The 21,849-nt window shown below is 41.8% G+C and overlaps 2 protein-coding genes across 4 annotated transcripts in view; one reads left to right on the forward strand and one right to left on the reverse strand.

Annotated features, from left to right (window-relative positions):
• Nucleotides 1-487, reverse strand: part of TBC1D30 (TBC1 domain family member 30) — a 48,422-nt gene extending 47,935 nt beyond the window's left edge. The window contains exon 1 of one of the 2 annotated variants that reach the window (XM_086884543.1): nt 55-487. In XM_086884543.1, coding sequence (XP_086740669.1) covers nt 55-310 — 256 coding nt within the window. In that variant the 5' untranslated portion in view covers nt 311-487. The remainder of the gene's footprint in view (nt 1-54) is intronic. The other variant, XM_023931600.2, reaches the window with a different exon arrangement.
• A 765-nt stretch (nt 488-1,252) lies between these two features.
• GNS (glucosamine (N-acetyl)-6-sulfatase) lies at nt 1,253-21,571 on the forward strand. Of its 2 annotated transcripts, XM_086884549.1 has the most exons (14): nt 1,253-1,501; nt 2,046-2,105; nt 2,787-2,993; nt 4,094-4,159; nt 4,567-4,665; nt 6,950-7,117; nt 10,490-10,572; nt 11,842-11,960; nt 12,594-12,697; nt 13,064-13,165; nt 14,389-14,496; nt 15,157-15,267; nt 17,100-17,260; nt 18,019-21,571. In XM_086884549.1, exons 1-14 carry the CDS (start codon nt 1,361-1,363, stop codon nt 18,092-18,094), a joined length of 1,605 nt encoding a protein of 534 aa, XP_086740675.1. In that variant the 5' UTR covers nt 1,253-1,360; the 3' UTR covers nt 18,095-21,571. The 2 variants fall into 2 exon arrangements, with proteins under 2 accessions (XP_086740675.1, XP_086740674.1); XM_086884548.1 differs by lacking the exon at nt 15,157-15,267 and having other exon boundaries at nt 1,258-1,501.
• Nucleotides 21,572-21,849: the final 278 nt, after the last annotated feature.

A 21,849-nucleotide genomic window follows, 5' to 3' on the forward strand; every position in this document is an offset into this window, starting at 1 on the left:
GAGGCAGCTGCGGGCCCGGCGGCGGCAGGGGCAGGCAGGCGGGGCGGGCTGTACCTTTCAGCCGCAGGTACTTGACCTGGCTCGGCCGCTGCTGCAGCTCCCGGAGGGCGCGGGAGCGGGCGCTGCCCGAAGGGGCGGCCGCCTCGGCGGCGCTGTACAGCTCGGTGAGCAGCCCGCTCACCAGCGACGAGGTGCGGCTGGACCGGCCGCTACCGGGACCCGCCTCGTCCTCGTCGTCCTCCTCCTCCTCGGCCAGGCTGTCGGCGCTGCTGCCCGCCCTGCCGCCCGCGCCGGCCTCCGCCGCATCCATCTTCCGCGCCACCGCCGCCGGGTTGCGGGCTCGGCCCGTTCCACGGTCACACGCCGGGGTGGGGCGGCCAGGGGAAAGGGAAGCGGACGGGAGAGGCCGGGCAGGAGCGCCGCGCCCGGCTCCGCTCCCTCCCCGCGCACCGTGGTAGAGGCCGGGGCGGGGGCGCTGCACCTGCCGAGGGGCGGGGGGTGGGGGCCTCGCTCCGCCTCGAGGCGGTGACACCGGGCGCGGTGACACCGGGCGCGGTACCCGTGCATTGTGCGGCTGGCACGGAGGTCACCACCGTCCTGACTGCCGGCCGTCCCGCTCCTGCTGCCCCGCTGGAGGGGCGGCCCGGTTTTGCCAGCAATTCAGTACCTATGCTGTGGCCGGTCCCCGTGACACCGCCTGCAAGCCGGAGCGGATGGCGGGCTCCGCACGGCCGCCAGAACCGGGGGCGCCTGGGCTCTGGCTGCGGCACCGGTGGCGCTGCAGGGAGGCCCGGCCACACGCGTAACAGCCTCGATTAATTCAGGTCGGGAATCGACAGAATCACAGAATGGGTAAGGTTGAGTGTTGCAACCTCCCTGCTCAGGCACATCCCAGAGCGCATTGCACAGGACAGCGTCCAGACAGTTCTTGAGTATCTGCAGTGAGGAAGGCTCCACATCCTCTGGGGGCAGCCTGTTCCAGCGGTCAGTCACCAGCACAGTAAAGAAGCTCTTCCTCATGTTCAGGTGGAACTTCCTGTACATCAGTCTCTGTCCGTTGTCTCTTGCCCTGTTGCTTGGTTGGGATGACCATTCTTCTACCGAGACGAGCTGGCTCCATCCTCTCGGCACGCCTCCCGTGGATGTTTACCCACCCCTCAGGAGCGGAGCGCGCAGGTCACGCTTGGGAAGCGCCTCCGCGCGCAGCCATGAGCGGGGGCGGGGCCTGGGGCGGGGCCGCGGCTGCCGCCCGGGCCACGTGACTCCACCCCCCGCTGGCGGGTCATATGCCGGGGGCGGGGCGGGCCCGCGCGCTGCTGCTCCGGCTCCGCGGCCGCTCCGCGCCTGTGGCGGCCCCGCCATGTCCCCGTCCGCGCTGCTCCGGGCGCTGCCGCTGGCCGCGCTGCTGCTGCTCAGCCCGGCGCGGGCGGTCCGGCAGGCGCGGAGGCCCAACGTGGTGCTTATCCTCACCGATGACCAGGACGTCTGCCTGGGCGGCATGGTAACCCTGTGGCGGGGGGCGCGGGGCTGGCGGCGGCGCGGCCGGGGGGGGCTTCGCCGCCCGCCCGGGTCGCGTACCTGGCTGTCAGACGCCCAAACGAGCTCGGCGGGCTCGGTGTGGGGCCGGGGTCTCTCCGGCCGTGGGGGTCGTCGCGCTGGGCCCAGCCTGCAGCAGGGCAGGGTCTCACTGCGGCCTCAGGCCAAGCAGCCCCGCGAAAGGAGCGTGGCGGTGGGGCTTCCGCGGGTGGGATGAGCCGCTCTGCGGAGCCGGCGGGGCTCGGGTGGGCCGGGGCCGCTGCTGGGGCCTCTCTAGAGCAACCTCTGCCGCTGCAGATACCTCTGGAAACTCCTCGCACTTGTGCTCTCTTGGGCCGGCTTGTGCAATCGCTGTGGCCCCGCCAGGCCCTAGCGATACGGGAAGGGCACTCTTGAGTGTTTTGCCGAGGTGGTGTTGGGCCTTCTTCCAGTTATACCGCTTCAAGTCCCTGGCTTTACCTGGCATCCTTGCATTTTTAGCTGATGCCCTTCTGGTGCTTTCCTTTCAGACCCCCCTAAAGAAGACTAACGCTCTCATTGCCCAGATGGGAATAACCTTTGTAAACGCAGTAAGTGTTTGCGTTAACGCTCTGAATTTCTGAGATGTGTGCATTTATGTATTTTGTATCGTATGTCATGCGAGATCTCAAAAAATTTTATCAGTTTTGTGAAACCTGTAGATATGGATGTGGGGATGTGAATTTTAAAATTCAATTGCTACCTACTTTTAGGTCTCAAAATTAATATAATTTAAGGGCTTGTTCGAATGTGAAATTTCACTTTCTGAAAGCACTTGTGCTCACTTCCTTAATCTGTATGCTAAAACTGCGTAGTCTGAGTATTCCTATTACAAACTGAGAAGTATCAAAAGCTGCTCAAAACTTTCATCAGCTTCATGCACAACGAAAAGTCACTTTGCTCTTTTCATTTTCTACTGTATCTCTGTGGCTAAAACAACAGAGTCAATTATCAAACAGTATTTAGTGGATTCTTGCCCCATCCAAAAACTGTGTCCAGTATGGTGGTGAGAAGTTGAAGGGCATATGCTGCAGAGACCTGAAAGTGGCTTCATGAGCAGCTTTTCACTAGTGAAAATATTTGGGATATAATTCTGGGTGTCCAGAAGGAAGTAGGTTTTACTGTTGGTGAACATATTAAACAACCTGTTAGCTGATATTTGAAAACTATAAATTTTGACATAAAATTGTGTTACTATCCCAGTCTTAAATCTCCTCATTCTGTTTTTTCAGTATGTCCCCAGTGCACTTTGCTGTCCCAGTCGAGCTAGCATTTTAACAGGAAAATACCCACATAATCATCATGTTGTCAATAACACCCTGGAAGGGAACTGTAGCAGCAAGTTATGGCAGAAGATTCAAGAACCATACACATTCCCAGCGCTGCTCAAAGCTATGTGTGGTTATCAAACGTTCTTTGCTGGAAAGTATTTAAATGAGGTATTTCTTGTCCTTTATTTATTTTATTTTTTTTGTGGTTTGTTTGAACAGTTAGGTGTCCACTGAGGCAAATTTATCTGGAGGACAGATATTTTCAATGCTCTTCTACAGCAGTTACCCAACAATTTATTATTGAGTCACCTGTATATGTGTGGTTTATATTTTTGTCTTTTAAGCTAGGTTACAGTTTCTGCTAGTTCATAGTAAGATGTAAAAATCAGCACTGAAAGCTGCAGGCTGGGTGTTCCTCTTGTGTGGTAGAATTGGATTAGGAGGTAAATGAGCTACAGGATTCTTAATAGCATGTTTCCTTTCCATCTCACGGTGGAAAACGGTGGTATAATTAAACAATGGAAGGTGAATTTTCATAGCCAGACACGAGTTTGTGTCTGCTGATGTTACTGAGGCAGCAAGGGGAAGGGAAACTCAGCTGGCTTTCCTCTGAGCATCCCTTGACTCAGCAGAGTCTCATGCCTGCAGTTAGGCGAGCCATGTAGATGGGAGAGGGCTGCGCTGAGAAAACCCATTGTGTTGCTCTGAGGCACCCTCTGTTTTGAATTTGGCACTGACTCGGCAGCTACTTTCCCTATTTTGCTGTCTTAAAAGCTAGTTGTTGTAGATTATTTGGCAGTGAGGTGGCAAGAGGCTAGCATTACTTCAAGTTCCTACCCCTTTTGGGGGAGGATGAAGGAAGCTGTTGGTCTGTGTGAAATTCTCTTTAGTATCTTGTGAATTGTTATCATGAAGCCTGCAAGTGTCTTGTCATGTGGATGTTTTGGTCAACATTTGTTATTTGATGATGTACACTATGTTCTCCAGAATCTCTGCATATTTTCACACACAGAATGGAGCAGGGAATAATATTGAAATTTTATTGATGGTTGCTAAGCTTTCAGTTACTGTCTAGTTATTGTACCCTGGTTTCTTTAACGAGCCCTACATGGGTTTTTATATGCAGATATATATGTGGTTTTCTGAAATTGAATTTGGCTTAACATGGTTTCTGAGCAGTGTTGAATAAAGCACATGAATATGAAGCATAATGTCTAGCTTTGATTCATCATAACTGAAACTGTGAGTCATGATCTCTCTTTTTTCAGTATGGAGCAGAGGATGCAGGGGGAGTAGGTCATGTCCCTCCTGGATGGAGTTTTTGGTATGCTTTGGTATGTGACTTTTCTTTTTTCTTTTTAACAACTTTATTGTGATTGCTTTATAATCCAACTCATGTTCTAACTTTGCTGGTCATGAAAGAGCAGGAAAAGAGCATCTAATGATTTAATGCAAATTTTCTTCCCCTTTTTCCTCAGTTGTATCTGTGGCTTTTACAAGGGCTACTCCTATTGAGTGCCTGGAGAAAATAAAACAATGTATACAGCCAAAGAACTGTGAGATAGCACTAAAACCAGTTTTGCTGATGGAAACCACTTCTGAGAATTTTTGCAGTATCCCTGTGGCAAATGCTCATAACCTATTAGGCAAATGCTTGTAGACAAATAATTTGGATTATTTCAAGTAATCAATGTATATGTTGCCTTGCATAAGTATCTTGTGTCCCTTTTCTTTTTCACAGGAGAAAAATTCAAAGTACTATAACTATACTCTCTCAGTAAATGGCAAAGCACGAAGGCATGGCGAGAACTACAGTGTAGATTATCTGACAGATGTACTGGTAAGAAATTTTGCAATGCATGGTACAGAAGCTGCTTATGACCAGATAGTGCCTCGTGCTGGGGACTTGGGAAAGGGTGAGATAACTTGTTAGGCTGCATTAGTTCACAAATGGACACTTGTACTGCTGTGAGGGTTGGTGGGCCTTTATCTGCAAAGCAAGACTCTGAGTATATTTAGAAATGACAGGTTTATGTTTGAGCTGTGGAAAGGAAAGGCATTCCAGCTGGCCATTTGCTAGCCAGTAACCTCACTGAGGAGTTAATACTGACTGCTGTGCTGCAGGAGGAACAAGTAGGCAGAGATTTAAATTACTTCTTTCAAGGATGTTTCATTATAATATGCAACTTCTGTAACAGATTAACTGGGCCAAGATTTCAGTAGGAAGCATGTAAAAATAAACTTCACACCATGTTTTGTTTCTTACGTATTATGATGTGTTGGTATCTTGTAGTCTATAACTCGATCAGTCTGATAACTTGTAAATATTAAAGCCTAACCATTCCTTGATAGTATATGAGGGCAATGTGTAGCTAGCTGATCTGGGGAGATTTTAGCCTCTTTAGCTGCATAAAATAAAGAGAGGTAAAAATGGCAGATACTTTACGGAAGGTTGGAAGAGTTACTTTAGCTCTCTTAAGGCCCTGTTTGGCAGGTAGCAGGGGCAGTGGGCAAGGGGGAAATGTCCTCCCATCTGCCAAGCTGGGGTCGTAATTTGAGGTGCTGGTACAATGTATGGGTTGGTACTGTGTTACAGCGTATAGGTTAGCACTCACAAAAATTCTTCTCTAGAAATGTCTCCTCATGCGGTCTTGTAGTGTTTCATAGAGAACCCTGAGGAGTTTAGTTCCACTGGGTGCTCAAACATAGACAGCTGCTCACTAGAAACAGCACTGGTTGATGTTTCTTAGGGTACTGAACAGCTGTCTGATTAAATTTAGATTTACATCGTGTAAAGCTAGATTGGAATTGATAAGCCAGAAGTGAGACTATCCTATTACTGGCATTGTACTGGGGTTTTTTGATCCTTCAGCGGCTCGTAAGCATTTTGCCCAACAGGTCATTGTTGCATAAACTGCTTATTTGTGGTGTGTTACCTATTGATACAGCAATGTATCACGATTTTCAGTGTGTTGCATTCTACTTTTTTCCTGTAGTTACCAAACATGTACTCAGCATTTCAGAGACAGTGTTTAATTCATTTGCTGGGTAGTGCACAGGAATAAATTGCTTATGCAAAGTTCCTGTGTTACTTGATGTAATCCTCAAGCTTTCTTGTCTAAGGCCACCTCTCTACTTGAGTCTGACACTGAGCATCCAAACACCTGCATCTTTTTACTGCACTTCTCACATACTGCAGTTTAAGCTCCTAATGAAATCAAAGTTGGCTACTGCTATGAGTTTCTGAAGGGTTCTTATCCTTTCTTGACTCTGCTGTCATAAAACTGAAGTTGAGCCCTACTTGCTTAGATACTAAATTTAGAAGGAAGGAAGGGGGACTTCCTGGTGTATTGGTTTTTTGTGTAGAGAAAGAAAAGGATATCCAAAATGGGGTATACTAATCAGGCAGGAAAAAAATGTTGCAAGATTTGAATACTGAAGAACTCATCTGCAAGTAATACCTTTGAAGCTTTAATTTTAAAGGCTGACCTAGGGGAAGGGAAAATGGAACTCACAATTTCTTCTAACTTGCAACTTGAAATGAAAATGAAAGTACAGTGGTGTGAGTGAGTGCATTTTGGCACTGTTCTTCTCCAGACCTTCTGTCTTCACCCCTTGTAATCTTGCAGCTTGCTGTAGAATGAGCATAGACTATAAACAGCAGGGCTGAATTTGTTTTTTTCAGAACTACTGCTATTTCTGAAGAAAGTTGAAGCCCTTAAGCTGGGATCTATCAGATGGGAGATGGCATCTTAAAGTCTCGGACTTAGACTGTTAAGAAAGCTCTGTTTTTACTCGATTAAGCCAGAGTATAGGTGGATTTTTTGAAACAGGCACAAACTTCTGATGAGCTTTTGAGGCCTAATTTATGCAAGAGTCTGAAGTAGAAAGTCATTTGAAGACGTGGGAAAAATTACTTATTTAACATGAGCACTTGGGTTTATTTTTACCATGAGCTGCTGTTCTAGACATTTGTAGATGAGCAAGCAGTAAGTTTTTGAAATAGTTTAAATGTTCACGGTATTACTGAGCTCTAAATAAGTTATGAATGTCTTGTTTGGATTTGTCAAATAGTTGCTGCTTTCCTTTGAGGCATGACTTTTCTCCAATAACACTGTTCACAGGCCAACATGTCTTTGGATTTCTTGGAGTACAAATCTAATTTCGAACCCTTCTTTATGATGATTGCAACCCCAGCACCACACTCGCCTTGGACACCTGCTCCACAGTATACAAAGAGCTTTCAGAATGTCAGTGCACCAAGAAACAGCAATTTTAATATTCATGGCAAGGTAAGCTAACTAGCAAGAACCTGTGTAGGTTATTGTAGTTTGTGAGAGCAGAAGGCAGTGGCCCTGACTTGCACGTTAGATTAGAACAGGCGAGTACTATGACTGCTGGTTGTTCAATCATGTTAAATTGGTGTGTGTCAGGGTCAGATAAGTTTATTGTGACTTTGAGATATTTGCATGCTAATGTGTTGTGAAGAAAAACAACATAGTGGCAAAAGTGATATGGTAGTACAATGGAATTACGATTGATAACAAGTGAATTCTGTGTCCCATTTCTAGATTCTTCTGAAACTCTTAAAAATTTCTTATGATTGCTCTCAGTATGTCAAGGGAACAAATAGGTAATGTGCTACTCAAAGGCTTGGGTAAAGAATGCCAAGATCCCTGTCTTCCTTCACACATCTGCTTGTGGATGGGGGCAGTGCATTCCTTGAGTTTGTGGCAAAGCTTCCCCGAGGTTGAAAGCATGTCAGACTAATCAGAGAACTCTGGAATCATGAGCCATAGGGCCCAGGGTTACTAAGTGCTTTGAGAACTTGCCTTTCATTTGCTAAAATAACCTGATGTTACAAATTCAGACATCCTTGTGACAGGGCGGTGCTTTCCATTGCCAGCAAATATGGCCAGATACAGTCAAGCTCAGACTAATCTGTTTCAATTTACTCTGCCAGTAAGTGAACTTCACAAGCAGTTAATTTGGTGAAAAGTTACAGAAGTTTTGTATTTTTGGTTCAAGTAATTTATAGAACCCACTGCTGTTCAGTGTTCAATTATTTCACTTCAAGATTTGCTTCTAATCTTCAGACTGAGATAACATTGCCTAAATGCCTATCAGGAGCCTCAGGTCACTGTGACTCCTGTTGTACAGAATGAAACTTGTTTTTAGCTGAGGACTGTAGCTTGCAAAACGACCATGTGCTTATCAGTATGATAGAAAAACATGATTAAAAGGACAGAAAAAGGCTGCAGGCAGTAACAAATACTTTAGCCAAATCTTTTTAAGTTTTTAACTAGGGAGTGGGAATCAGACTTAGGTTTTTTTTTCCATAAAGAGATTCCAGATTTTGTCTTAAGACTCCATTACTGTCATAGAGTGCTTTTAAACAGTGATTTAGAAGTAACTTGACTAGTGAAGTCAGCAGATAGCAAAATATAGACAGTGGAGTTGCTTTATGTGGTGTAAAAGCTCTGCATATGTCTGTATAACACGGAGCAAAATGCTGGACTTCATGTTTGGCAATTAATATCTGCAGATACAGCAGTTTACTAGAGGAACAGACTAGCATTACCTTACGTCTTAGACACAGCTAATGTGCATTTCTGCAGCTGGCAGTGTTGTGGTCTTGAAGCCTAAGTCTTCTTGGAGCTTTGGTGTTTTCTGGAGCTTCACTGCTCTCTGGGGCAAGCATGATTCCTGCAGTAGCAGTAAACATGTAAATAGGCTAAGACCCTCACTGATGTTGTAATGTTTGTTTGACAGTCTGGGTTTGTACAGTCTTGACTCCTGAATAAATGTTGCCTCACTTCCTTATACTTGATGTGGGCAATGGCTACTAAGAGGAACCATTTAGGCAGAATCTCTGCATGAAAAATGGGAATTAAGCTCTTGTATAAATCATTGGTCAGAGTCTAACTTCTGCTTTGGATTCTCAGCTATGAGCTGTATGAAATGATCAGCAGCTGTCTGGATTTCCAAGCAGAATTATTAATAGTCCGGATGAGCTCTATCTAAGCTGTTCTAAAAGAGAAGTTGGTTAAGATATGTGTTTGGTATCTCCCTTGCATGTATTGTTTTTCCTGCAAAATCAGAGCTCAGCTATGTTCTGATTCTGCTGGCAGTACATTGGCAGTATGTTGTCTCGACCTCCTAAAATTTCTCCAAGAATGGAACTTAGGGAGGCAGCAGGATTGGTGGACTGCTTTATATAAAACATGACAGGGAAGCAGATTTTAGAATTCTTGAGTCAGTGTGAAGTTTATTGAAATCCACAAAGGTGTTTTGAGGGCTGTGTGAAGTTTTTGAAACTTCAGAGAAAGGTAGGAAGAACAAAATACTCAAAGAGGAGGATTCTGCTGCACTAGGTTGCTTACCTGCCTGAGTTTCCCAGTGTGGTTGTGCCTTACAAAGCCCCTCTCCTAAGCACAGCCCTTGTGAAAGGTGTCTGGTGCACCAGTGATGTTGCCAGCTACTTTGTTCTCTGAAGAACTGCTGAGCTGAAGATGGGATTTGTGCTGTACTTCCTTACTTTTTCCTCTATCAGCTGAGATAGACTGTCTCTCTCCAGGGAATTGTTTTACAACTGCTATAAAAGCAACAGCTGAATACAGCTGAATTAAAGTGGACATAGTATTAAGTCTCCATGCCAAAAATCTTTCCTTTGGTAGTCAAGAGCAAAAAGCAGGGGAATTGAGCAATTTCAGGAGATATGGGTCACTTTGTTGTGAGTCCCTAAAGCCTGAGCCCTTCAGTCATTTGCTTGTGACAGGAGGGAAATTGCATAACAAGAGGCTCTACACAGAGGAGTGACCAGCTAAATACAGGCTCAAGCTGAGTGTGACGAGTGGGTCATCTCTGACCTACTAAATGAAAAAACATAAAGCTGCACTGACGTGACTGTATTCTTTGTTCTGATCGCCACTAATATTAACCTTCAGATTGTTCACAGCAGACCTTCTCATGTATTTGTACAGCATGTGACCCAGCTCAGACTGGTCCTTCAATGTGGGAGTATCACTTTTTCTATGAATTATATCATCTCCATTACTTTGGGGGCATAGGTGAGGAAAGAAAGAAAAGGTCTGTTTGTGAAAGTTGGGGATAATCTAGAAGCATGATGCTGCACCTAAAGAAATGTTCTTGTTTCAGGGTCAAAATCTAAATAAAATGGTAATGTTCTGTTCCATTCAGTAGTCACCATCCCTGATTTCTTAGACTGCTAAGAATCTGATAGTGGCACTGTTACAGACATTTGAACTCACCTCTTTATAACTTAAGTAATTCTAATTGCTTTGAGTGTAGGAGCTTTTGCCCACCTTGCAACCTATTGGGATGCTCGCCAATATTAGTCCCAAAAGTACCTCACTTTTGACAACTGAGTCCAGTCTTACAGTGATGCTCAACACTTCACATTATTTTCCTCAGATCTGTCTCGGGCTATCACACCTTTACCTCTGAGAGAGCCTTCCCTAGATACTTTCGCAATTTTCTTCCCTGAACTGCTTTGAAAAGAACCAACAGGGAAAACAAAAATCTGGTCAGTTTGATAGTATTGCCTGACTTTTTCACAGGAATCATTTTTGTAGTTGTTCTAAGAAAGGCTTAAAACCTGATGTTTCTCTCATACACTAAAGTTTGTTGATTTCTTTCTTTAGAACAAGCACTGGTTGATTCGACAGGCAAAGACTCCAATGAGCAACTCTTCAATACAATTTCTTGATGACGCTTATAGGAAGCGGTAAGGATTTTTTTGTTGCTTAAGTTTTCTAATCAGAATTTGTAAGGTGTGGATTTTTTAAAAAAGTTGTACTAATTCTGACAGTCAATGTCAGATTGCTTCTAATAGTTCTCTGGCACCTGCCTCAGAAGACCTCCTGACTTCGTTGACATTTTGTAAATAAACTTTGGCTTCAGAAATATCATATTTACAAATGCTGCCATTATTTGTCACAAAAAAGACCAATCACACTTGGTCTCTCTATTGCTTTTCTTTCAATTCATAACAGGTTTTTATAAAAATAATGGCCTTACCTTCTATTTCACTTAATTCCAGTTTCTGTCAGCCGGCTGACAGAAACTGTCTGATTTATTAATCTTGTCTCCAGGTCTGTACATGGGAGTATTGACTAGTCAGGGGAGGTACTAGATTCCTTTTTATAACGGGGATGTGGGGAATAATGTGCAGACATGACTTGTTCCCTTTTTTAATAGAGTACAAGTGTAATTATTTACACTGCAGATGTACTTTCTTTTAAAGTTTTGAAACAAACATTACCTTAAGTGTTGATCTTCATTTTGAGCAGTTACCAGGTGATATTATCTTATCACTTTGGAGACGGAAACCCAAGATATTTCAGATTTTTGTTTTATGAAACATAAAGGTAAAATTATGCAAAGAAGTTTTTAGCCAAGAGACCAGAATCCAAGAATTGAATAGCTGTAGTTAATTCAGCATGATATTAGTCTGTAAAGAGTAGTGGAAGCAGTCACTTTTCTCAACAGCAAACCTCATGACAAAGAAAAGAACTTGTAGCTGTCAAAGGCTTTAGATACACTGAAATAATGGATCCTGACATTACAGTTTTCAAGCAGAAAGGGTCCCATAAAGACAACTAAATTCATGGTTGTTCTGCATTTTAATACTAAATTACATATAAAGAACTAATAACAAGTGAGCTTGCAGGAGATAGCTGACTCTTTGTCACTGTGATGCTTCAAGGTTGGTCTTCACTGTGTCCAGATAAGAAGTAATCAGCATTTTGATGTCTTTCGCAGACACTACAGAAATCAACAAGAACCGAGGACAAACAGTCTAATTCTATCTTTAATTGCAGACTTAAAAAAAAGTGTAGTACTCTATGAAGTTTGTTTTCAGAATTTGTAAGCAAAATAATTAATTTACGGTGCATATACCTCTAACTGGAAGCAGGATATGAATGCCCTACTTGCAGTCAGGGTTATTCCAAGTTTTTCACACTCAAAAGTAAAGTACTTTGTTTCTGTATAGGTGGCAAACTCTGCTCTCAGTTGATGACCTGATAGAGAAACTAGTGAAGAAGTTGGAAGTGAACGGAGAGTTAGATAACACGTACATCTTCTACACATCAGACAATGGCTTCCACACCGGTAAAATTTTCACTGCTTACTGCTTATTTGTAGAAGATCCAGGAATTGCATGACCTTTCACCCTCATGACCACTCCAGAAAATGGGAACAGCAGCTGTGGGAAACTACAGATACAAGAAATACTGATTTGAATTGCAAAACAATCTGGAGTCACAGTGTGGGGTGTTTGGGATTTTATTGCTGTTTTTTTGTTTGGTTGTGGTTTTCAGCATTAATTTCTAACGGTGTATTCTGGTATGCATAAAATTAGGGCAGAAATAAAGGAAGGGTCTCTGTGTTCTATAGGAAGAGTTGGTATAAGAGGGTTAGGTAGTAAAAATCTGTCAAAGACCTGTCTGTATCAAAGACCTGTATGTTGTACAACTAAAAATGCAGTAACTAAGCTGTTAACTTTGTAAGATACAGATTATACTTTGAAGTTACCTCTTCTGTCCTCCAATTTGTTAATATAGTTCAGGTTAAGAACCTCTCTTCTTTAGAAATGAACTGGTGACAATTATGTGCCTGTAACAGAGAGGGTGGAACTAGATGATCTTTATAAAGGTCCCTTCCAACCCAAATCACTCTATGGTAACACAAGGCTGATAATTTTAACAAGAAGCCATTTAACTTTTTCCATCTTCTCTTGTTTAGGCCAATTTTCTTTGCCAATAGACAAACGGCAGCTCTATGAGTTTGATATCAAAGTTCCATTGCTAGTTCGAGGACCAGGGATAAAACCAAATCAGACAAACAAGGTAAGAAAGAAGTGAAATCCCAGTACAGATTTATTTTTAATGTTTCACAGTTACCACTTTAGCTACTAATTTTTTTCACTGCATATATATGTGTACATTAGATGAAATAACACAGAGTGGCAGAAAGGGCAAAGACCTCATTGTAAAAAGCTGGCTGTTTCTGCCTGAATCAAATTAAGCCATTGCAGGCCACAAAAGCAAATTAATTTTGAACTCACTTTGTAAATTCCCTACCATTGCTTTTCGATGTTACAGGGTCCATTAGCCCATAAACATGAAACTTAGGTAGTGTTTAGATGCACCTGCAAATATAAGTATTTAAAATAGGTTTTGAAGTTCTGAAGTTAAGTTCTTCTTATCCTGCAGATGCTTGTTGCAAATATTGATTTGGGTCCCACTATTCTGGATATTGCGGGATATGACTTGAATAAGACCCAGATGGATGGGATGTCACTGTTGCCACTGTTGGTAAGTTGGGACAGGGATAGTAACCAAATGATGCTTGCAGGGGTAATTCTTCAAAGTCACTGTTACTTCCTTTGATAGATTAGATTCACTCATAACCCAGATTCTTCCTTTGATGCTTTCATGTGGGATGCTCATAGCTGAGTGAAAAAGTAGATATGTTTAAATGCAGATGTATTTTCACAAGCATAACAACTTCATGGTCATGTTATAAAAGAAAGTCATGTCATCCTTTGGATAGTTCTCACATTTGTAATAATTGCTGCTTTAAAGCTTGTATTTTATTTCCAACTTGCATTCTCCTTCCCCTTTTCCATAGCATTTCTCAGCATAGGAATAGGAGAAAAACAGGCTGTTCTTATTAAATCTTTGGTTTGACTCCATTTTCAGTAGAACCAGTGTTTCCTGCTAAACTCTAGAAGAGTGCGTGTGGTTTTATAAAGTAAACTTGACCTTTCTAATAGGTGAGCAGAAGCCTATTTAAATAAAGCTGCTTGCAGGTGATCTGTTTAGTTTTAATTAAATTTAGTCTATAAATTGAAGGCAGCTTACTTGGAAAGTAAGCTTGGAAAGATCATCCAGACTTAAAATGGTTCTTTGCTCTTAAAACCTTGTATCCAAACCTTAAGCTGTTCTTTAGACAGAAGCAGGTAAAAGGCACCCATTTTAAACTCTGGTGGAATCAAATTTGAAATTCGTTGTTTTGCTGCATATGCCTGTGGTGGTACTATGTATGAACTGTAAACTGCCATCTTCCTCTGTCTTTTAAAATGCAGCTACAAATAGACCAGCTTAAAACCTAGTTGTTTCTTAAAGCGGTTTCTTTTTTTGTTTGGTTGGTTTTTTGCCAAGGGTATATCTTTTTCCATCTGTTGTGGTAATGTGATACAAATCAAAGGGGAACAGCCTTGTTTACAGGGATTTTATCTGTAGGATAGTAGTATCTGGCCATGTGGCTCCTACTTGGTATTGCTGTGTGATCCTTTACAAATTGAAGATAGTATTTTAAACCCTCACAGGAAGGTGTGCTAATATTTTTGGAGTTTAATCCGTGTCTTCTAGTTACACAAGACCTTCTTAAAGAAGACCTTATTTAAGACTGATACTGCCTAGTGAGCAGTATGTTAGTGTTATTCCAAGCAAGGACAATTTTTTTTATTTCACAGTATTTCTATTTCATAGTATTCACAGTACAGTACATACTAAGTTGCATTAACTTCTTGTAGAAAGGAGACAAAAATGTTACGTGGAGATCAGACTTCTTGGTGGAGTACCAAGGAGAAGGATACAATGGCAGTGATCCTACCTGTCCTGGCCTAGGACCTGGAGTCACAGTAAGTAAAACAAAATCTGTTAATATCAGGAAATAGCTGCTGAATTAACCTGTTTGCTGTGTGGGCTAGCCTGGTTCTGTATGTAAGCTCCCAGTATGTTGGTAAGTAGGAGCCAGCTCTGTAGGTACTGTACAGAATTTGATAATTGGAAGATGTCCAGCCATGTGGAACCGACCCGTCCATATGACCAGAGAGAGCATAAAAACCCTTTCAGTGGGAATCTATGGAGCCTCAGGGCTGGAGACTGGTGCAGGAAGGTGTGGGCTTAAGCCAAGTGTATGGCAGTGACATAATGTTCTTTCTAAACTTTCAGTAAACTTATTGCACAATTCTTGTCTGTGATTATTAAGTCACTAGCTACTCTAAATTTAAGCAGGTTTGCTTTGCTTTCCTAAAGCATCCCATTGGTGCTGTGTTTAGTAGTGTGTTGTGCTGTTCTCTTCTGTGTACGTACATTTGCTTCCCTGACAAAATGCACTTCCATCATGGTGAGTTTAATAACAACACTGAGTTTTTGCTTAAAATCCCCAATGGAAACTTGCATGTCTGATTTTAAGATCTGCATGTTCATCTGTTAGCTGCAGTTAGCATGAGCTGGTACAGACTCTAGGAAAAGTTCATCTCCTGCCCTGAAGTTTTTGTTTGCTGCTTGCTTCACAGCACTGCTTCCCAGACTGTGTCTGTGAAGATTCCTATAATAACACGTATGCTTGTGTAAGGACACTGTCAGCTTCCTGGGATCTGCAGTACTGTGAATTTGATGACCGGGAGGTAAGTCTGTCTGACTAGCAGATGTCAACTGTGCACAACTGTTTGTCTGTCTGCACCCTTATCAGCTCTCAAGGTTCCCATGAAATACTCTGAAAAGCAGACCGGTATTGCTTGCAGGATAAACAGTGACGTACTTACTGCCTATTGAGAATGTTTGACCAAAACTGTAGCGGGGTTCTGGGAAGAAGGAAAAATAAAGGGTGTGGGAGTGAGGCCTAAACTATGATTGTTACCATGTGGTATCACCTAACAGCCTCACAGGGAGCTGTGCTGTACTGGTTGCAGTTCTCTCTCAGCATAATTCCATGTGGTGGTCTCTTTTGAACAAGTTTTACCTTACAACATATAAACACAGCAGAGGTACAGTGTTCAACTCTTTTACTTAGGAAGACCTGAAATTCCAGGCTAATAATTTCTTCTGTTATTTGCTTGTTTGTCTGGCAAAAATAGCAGTAAAGTTAGAACTGTGAGAAAGGTCTCTGACCTTATCTAGAGTTGTTTGGGTATAAGGAACATAACGTCCCCCCTTCAGAGGCTGCTCAGGTCTCACTAGGAGAGCATGTGCTGTACATACAAAAGGTGGTGTGTCACGGGGCTGATCTTTAGCTGTGCTTGTTTGCACACAGCTGCTCCAACAAGGATGTGGGGTTTGAGGCACAGATCTAACAAGCTGTGCTGTCAGCAACTGTGCAGGCACTACATAAACAGCAGGTATGCCCAGTAACATGCACCACACAACATGTATGGCAATCTATGTTGAACTACTTAAGCCAGGTGAGGAAATCTCACAAGATGTTTTTGCAGCTAGATAGTGTGAAAGTCTGTTCAGGAAACAAAAATAACAATTAGCAGACCTTGCACTTGGGTTTTCCCCTTTCTGACAAATTATGATCAAGTTAGAAAAGTCTTGTGGATTTCTTTGTAAAAGTAGACTCCAAAGTTGACTCAATAATGTTCTTCATGTCACTTTGGGATTTTTCTACTAAGAAGGTATGGCTGTAGCATTTTTGGGTCACTCTGCTTACCTGAGCTAGCTAAAATAAAACACACAGTATGGATGGGGAAGGTGCAACAATGTGGCTTCTATAACCTTGCAGTGAACCTTGTAAGAAAAAGGCCAAAGTCTGTCCAGATATGTGCTTATCAAAGTTAGACACAACTCAGCCAGTTTTTATCAGTATCATCTGCAGTCAGGCCTCCTACTCTATCACAGACAAAACCACAGCTAAATTCTTGAGATACTATTGACCAGTGTTTGTCCCACAGAAGCATCTAGAGATTTGATGTACCAAAAAACAAATCTGCCCTAAAATCCTCCAGACAAATCTCAAAGTACATGCACATAGGTTAAGCTTTTTCTGTTTGAGGCTGTAGCATACTTGTATTCAGCATATTTTGTACGTGAAGAAGTCCGACCCGAGTCGGACAGCTATAAGTATCTGGTGAGTATAGAATGTTGATGTGATGGTCATGAAATTGTTATCTTGAGATCCATTAGAGAAAAGACTGCCAGCTTAGGCAAGGCCTCTTACTGTGGTCTCTCAGTCATAAGACAAGTGTTAGAAAAGAATCCACAGTGGCAGGTGACTACTTTAGGTTGAAAGTAAAAACTTTTCCAACAAAATTGTGCTACTGCAAAACTTTGCTTTGCTTGCACACTGTCCTGTCTTTGACCAGCTGCATGGCTGAACACAGCTTATCATATGGGGCTGCTGCAATGGAGTTCAAAGTAACATCTGAGACTATGTGCTGCCATAAAGCATGCTTCTCAAATAATATGACTGTTAATTAGCATTCAGGGCTTAATTCAGTGCAGGAACCTTTTTCTACAGGTGTTTGTGGAAGTGTATAACTTGACTGCAGATCCACACCAGATCAATAACATTGCTAAAACAATTGATCAAGAAATTCTAGAAAAGATGAACTATCGACTGATGATGCTGCAGTCCTGCTCAGGAGCAACGTGCCGTACACCAGGTGTCTTCGATCCCGGGTAAACACTGATCCGCTTCATTATTGTAACACTTTTAAATATAACTATATCTTTTTAAAATTTGGCTTTTATAGAGGGTATTTGTGATACATTATTGTCATACACACTGCTTTTTTTTAAAAGATATGTTTTCTTGATGGTTCTGTTAATCTATATTTTAATTTACCATGTATAACTTTTATGGTACTTTAATGTTGTTAATGTTGTCAGACATTGTACGCTTCAGCTGTTCTGAGTAGGCAAGAGACTAACCTCAGGTTTGCCAGTAAACCAGGAAAAGCTCTGCTGGTTTCTATAGGCAGGCATTTTCCAAGCTCTGATTGTTCCTGAGATGCTGTTTGCAAGAACGTTTCCTGCAGGACCTGAGCTGTCTGTGTTAGCTGTTGGAAGTAAACAGCACTTTGTGCCTCAAAACTCAGTCACTAATTATTTATACTAAAGCTTTTTAAAGCAGTATTTAAAATGTCCTTAGAGTGTCCATAAAGTGTTTGTCATTTGGGACAATACTTTCTGTTAAAATGTAGCTCCTGAATGCTTGATGTTATATATGCTAGGATTTATTTCTTTGGAGACTCAACTTTTTGGTTGCTTGTTGTTATATTTTATCTGTTGTAATAGAAATAGTCACTGCTGCATACTGCTGAGAAAGCAGCTTCTCATGTAGCCTTGTACCAGAGCTCTTCTAGCACAAAGCTGTCTCTAGAAGTGCTGGTGACTGCAATCCAAGCAGCTCACACTGACTCTGCTCCTCTCTCCAGGTACAGGTTTGACCCACGGCTCATGTTCAGCAATCACGGCCTACGGGCTCGGAGGTTTTCTGCACAGTTCTTGTAAGACCCTTGAGAGCCTCTTGCAATGGGCTCCTACTGACCAGTTTCTCCAGTGACTGCAGCAGGTCTGTCTCTGTTAACTTTAGCTGATTACAGCTGGAAGACTTCTAATGGGCTTTTCAAACCCTGTTTGGAAGGAAACCCCTTGTCTTTAGCTGGTTGCCTTGTGCAATATATATATTTTACAGCTGAAATCTAACTGTAAATTGTTAGACACAGCTAATCTGTCTTGCTCAGATCATTGATTACCACCTTTGTCTTTCAAGTACCTTTTCATATCACAGGCACAAAGGTGAACCTATGCCTATGAATCTGAACAGTTTATTTTGTTCTAAAAAATAAAGAAATGTGTATTTGAGTCAGGTTAGATAGGCAGGTGCTATTACACAGTAATGCTCACCCATATTCGGTGTCACAGACCTTCTTAAAAACTATGCTTAATTATAGGTTTCCTGTATTGAGCTCCAGGCTGTTAAGGACAATAGCTAACTAGCTCTAGGAGAGAGTAGGAGGGCAGTAGCCAAAAGTGTAGGATCTGACTAGCAAGTGTCTTGTGCAGAATTAAAATCCATCTGCTAAATAGTCTCTTTCAGTGAGACCACTTTAGATGAGACCAATGAATTTTGTAGGACAGCTTCGGTAGCTTGCAAACAAGAATGTAATTTCAACCTCCTCCTGGTTTGAAATGCTGGGCTGGCTTACTATGTACTACTGAAAAACCTCTTTGGGTTTTAGACTGACTTCCTAGTGAGTTAAGAGACTGTTGAGACTAACACGTGTTCAAGTAAGTGTGCCTGTGCTTTGAGCTAACTCTTAAGTCTGTTTTTAATACACAAACAGAAGTAATACTAAAATAAACAAAATCCAACAACCAGGGCACCACGGTAGAGGTGATCTGTCTCTAACCCCCAAATGTCTTGAATTGTCTAACTTCTTATGTTGATTAGATTCTTGAAGGTAAATTATTTTGAAAGAAAACTAGGTAAAAATAAATCATAGAATCATTGCTCACTAGACATTAGGCTAAGAGCTATTTTAGGCAGTTTAAATGCTTCATAGTGTTGCTTTTTGGTTGAGACCTAACTACTTGGAACCTGCAAAAAGTGGCCTTCACACCAAAGGTCTGCATGTCAGAAGTCACTTATTTCCCTCCAAAAGGGTGGTATCTTTTCAACCTTCTGATTAGGCTTATCTGAAATGCAGCCATCTTGTACACCCAAACTTGAGTATCTTTCTAATCTTGAAAAACACACAAACTTGCATTACCATGTAACTTCTGTATAGATTCACTGGCAAAACACCATCTGGAAACACTGAATTATGGATCTTCTGCAAGACAAGTTTTGTGCTGTTTGTGGGCAAATCAACTCTATTTTCAGGCATGATAATCATTCCCTTGTGAAACAAACTGTAGCAAAGCTATTTTGTTTTCAGTTATTCCACGTCTCTTACCCCAGTAGAGAGCATGATTATTTCAGCTAATCATTAAGTTGGCAACGAGGTATGACTCAATATTGTGAAGGTGTATACCCCAGTGTGCAGATCCAGCACCTGGAAACAAGCAATGCTACAACTAAGTAAATTGAACTTCCTTGGCTTTTAATTCTGAGGCACAGAAATTGTCCTTCATGTAGCTTAGAGTTGCAAACTTGTGTGGTGGTCTACAGGTTAGATTTTTATAGAACTGATTTGTTCCAAATCTCTCAGAAGTGACCAAATATTTGGAAGAAGAAAAATAGCTTGAAAGGTAACTTTTCAGCTGAGGGAGCTGTGTAAATGCAGAGGGTTTTGGATATTCAGACTTCTTACATGCTTCCAAAAACTCAGGACTTTTTTTTTCCTCAACTACAATTGTAGCTTTATCCTGCTTTTTGTTTCTCAAGCTTTAGTATTGGCCATCAGTATCCTTTATACACTGTTTTGTCTCTAGAAACCAAACCAAAGTTGTCTTCATGCTCTCGAAGGTTTTCTTACACAGTGAGCTCATGTAGGTAGTGTTTTGCTTGGAGAATTCTAGCAATTTAAACCTGTGCTTTGTTTAAACTTCATTTTGGTAGCTGTGTGGAGGCTAGTGTGAAATACATGGACATCTGCACATTAAACCCTCATCAGTCCTATCAAATCTGGGTTGTACATCAAGTTTCTGCTTAAGTTTCAGTGCAAGTAATGTGTATTCTATTGCTCCTTTATTAGAAAAAAGAACTTTGTTATGGGTACAGAAATGTAACTCTAATACATTTCTTAATTTCTTAAAGTGATTTTAAAGCCTAACAAGGACATTTTCTTTTGAATGATTTTGCCTAATTAGTAATATCAAAGTTGACAGAATTGATGCAGATTATTCAGTATGAGTGACCAGATATTTTTCCCAAATTAATACTCTCGCTGTCTGCACATACTTGTAAAGCATTTTTTAACAAGGCTCACATTTAACACACTCACTGAGAGAACCACACTATACCTGAAATCTGGCATAGGTAGTAAATGTTGTATTAAATTGAAATTCAGAATTAAACTAGTCAGTCCTTGTTTAGTGGTTCAGAAGAATTATTTGATTTGCTTCCACTTTTGATAGACTTCAGAAAGAACAGGAACCAAGAGCTGCCTGCCTTCCATTGCTGTTAGAGCAGTTATCACTTGTGATTGTTGCCATAAAGCAGTTAATTGAGTGTTTTTACAGCCTCGAATGAACAGTGTTAATTCTTACCCCTGCTAATTAAGAAAACCACTATGAAGGATCTTTGACTCTCACCCAGATTTAATTCCCAACTAAGTTATTTTAAAACTAAATGGTCTTTCTGGATATTCCATTTCATGTGTTATTTTACCATGGCTGCATCTATACCTTGTTATGGAAGGCATTCATGTTAAATGTACAGAGTTTTAAATAAAGGGCCTTACTGGTACAGAGTTGAGTTTAGGTAAAATGTGACCATGTTTTTTTACTTTTTTAAAAAGTCATTATTATCAAAAGCAGAGCTGTGATTTTTTAATGATCTGATCCAGTAAAGTAGATACTATACAGGGAGAAATACAATTAATAACTTAATTGTGTTACTCTAAAGCAAACCAAAATTCATTATCATCACTTCCGCATAAGTGAATACAACCAATACCTGCTTACCCAGCCCAGGAACCTGGGCTTCTTCGTTCTGGGGAATGAAGCTGTAGCAGGGACATGTACATTGAAACACACACCCAAAGCAGGTATTATACATTTTCAATCAAGTTAAATTTCAGAGTGATTCATCAAGCTGAATACAGTATTTGAACATAATGAAACAACTGTCATTTATTGTGATTCAATTAAAATGGACTTCCATTGTATGACTCTCTCTGTATGTGAGCATACTTTGCTGTAGCATGTTGTGAGTATATTTTTGCTGTTTTGAACATCTGTTTAGAAAGTGCCCTTCCAGAGGACCCTGTTCACTGCTGCACTTTTGAAGAAAGAAAAAAATAAACTGCCTATCAAACTTCCTGTCTTTGTTACTGAGCTTGAGTTAAACCTTTTACAGGAATAAGCTGTCTCACGTGTCTAATGGCTGAATTCCTATTTTGTAAGCCTTGAAAGCCTCTGCTTTACTGCCCTCCTACCTAACAAGGGCTACTTCCTATGGCCACAGGGAATCTTACTAGATTATTCCTGTCTAGCAGGACACCACCTGACTACTTTGCACCAGGAAGAAAGCCTGAGGTGAGGGAACAAATTGAAATGCAACCTATACTTGGCTTGCATTTCCTTGGAAACTGGTGTAG

Source organism: Cyanistes caeruleus, chromosome 4, assembly GCF_971803275.1.
Source record: "Cyanistes caeruleus chromosome 4, bCyaCae1.hap1.1, whole genome shotgun sequence".
Lineage (NCBI taxonomy): Eukaryota > Metazoa > Chordata > Aves > Passeriformes > Paridae > Cyanistes > Cyanistes caeruleus.

Bases quoted from the DNA above. Each gene is read 5' to 3' on its own strand.
- GNS (XM_086884549.1), top strand. From the start codon at position 1,361: ATGTCCCCGTCCGCGCTGCTCCGGGCGCTGCCGCTGGCCGCGCTGCTG. The intron at 7,118-10,489 runs GTAAGCTAACTA...TTCTTTCTTTAG, and splicing joins ATTTTAATATTCATGGCAAG to AACAAGCACTGGTTGATTCG. The intron at 12,698-13,063 runs GTAAGAAAGAAG...CTTATCCTGCAG, and splicing joins AACCAAATCAGACAAACAAG to ATGCTTGTTGCAAATATTGA.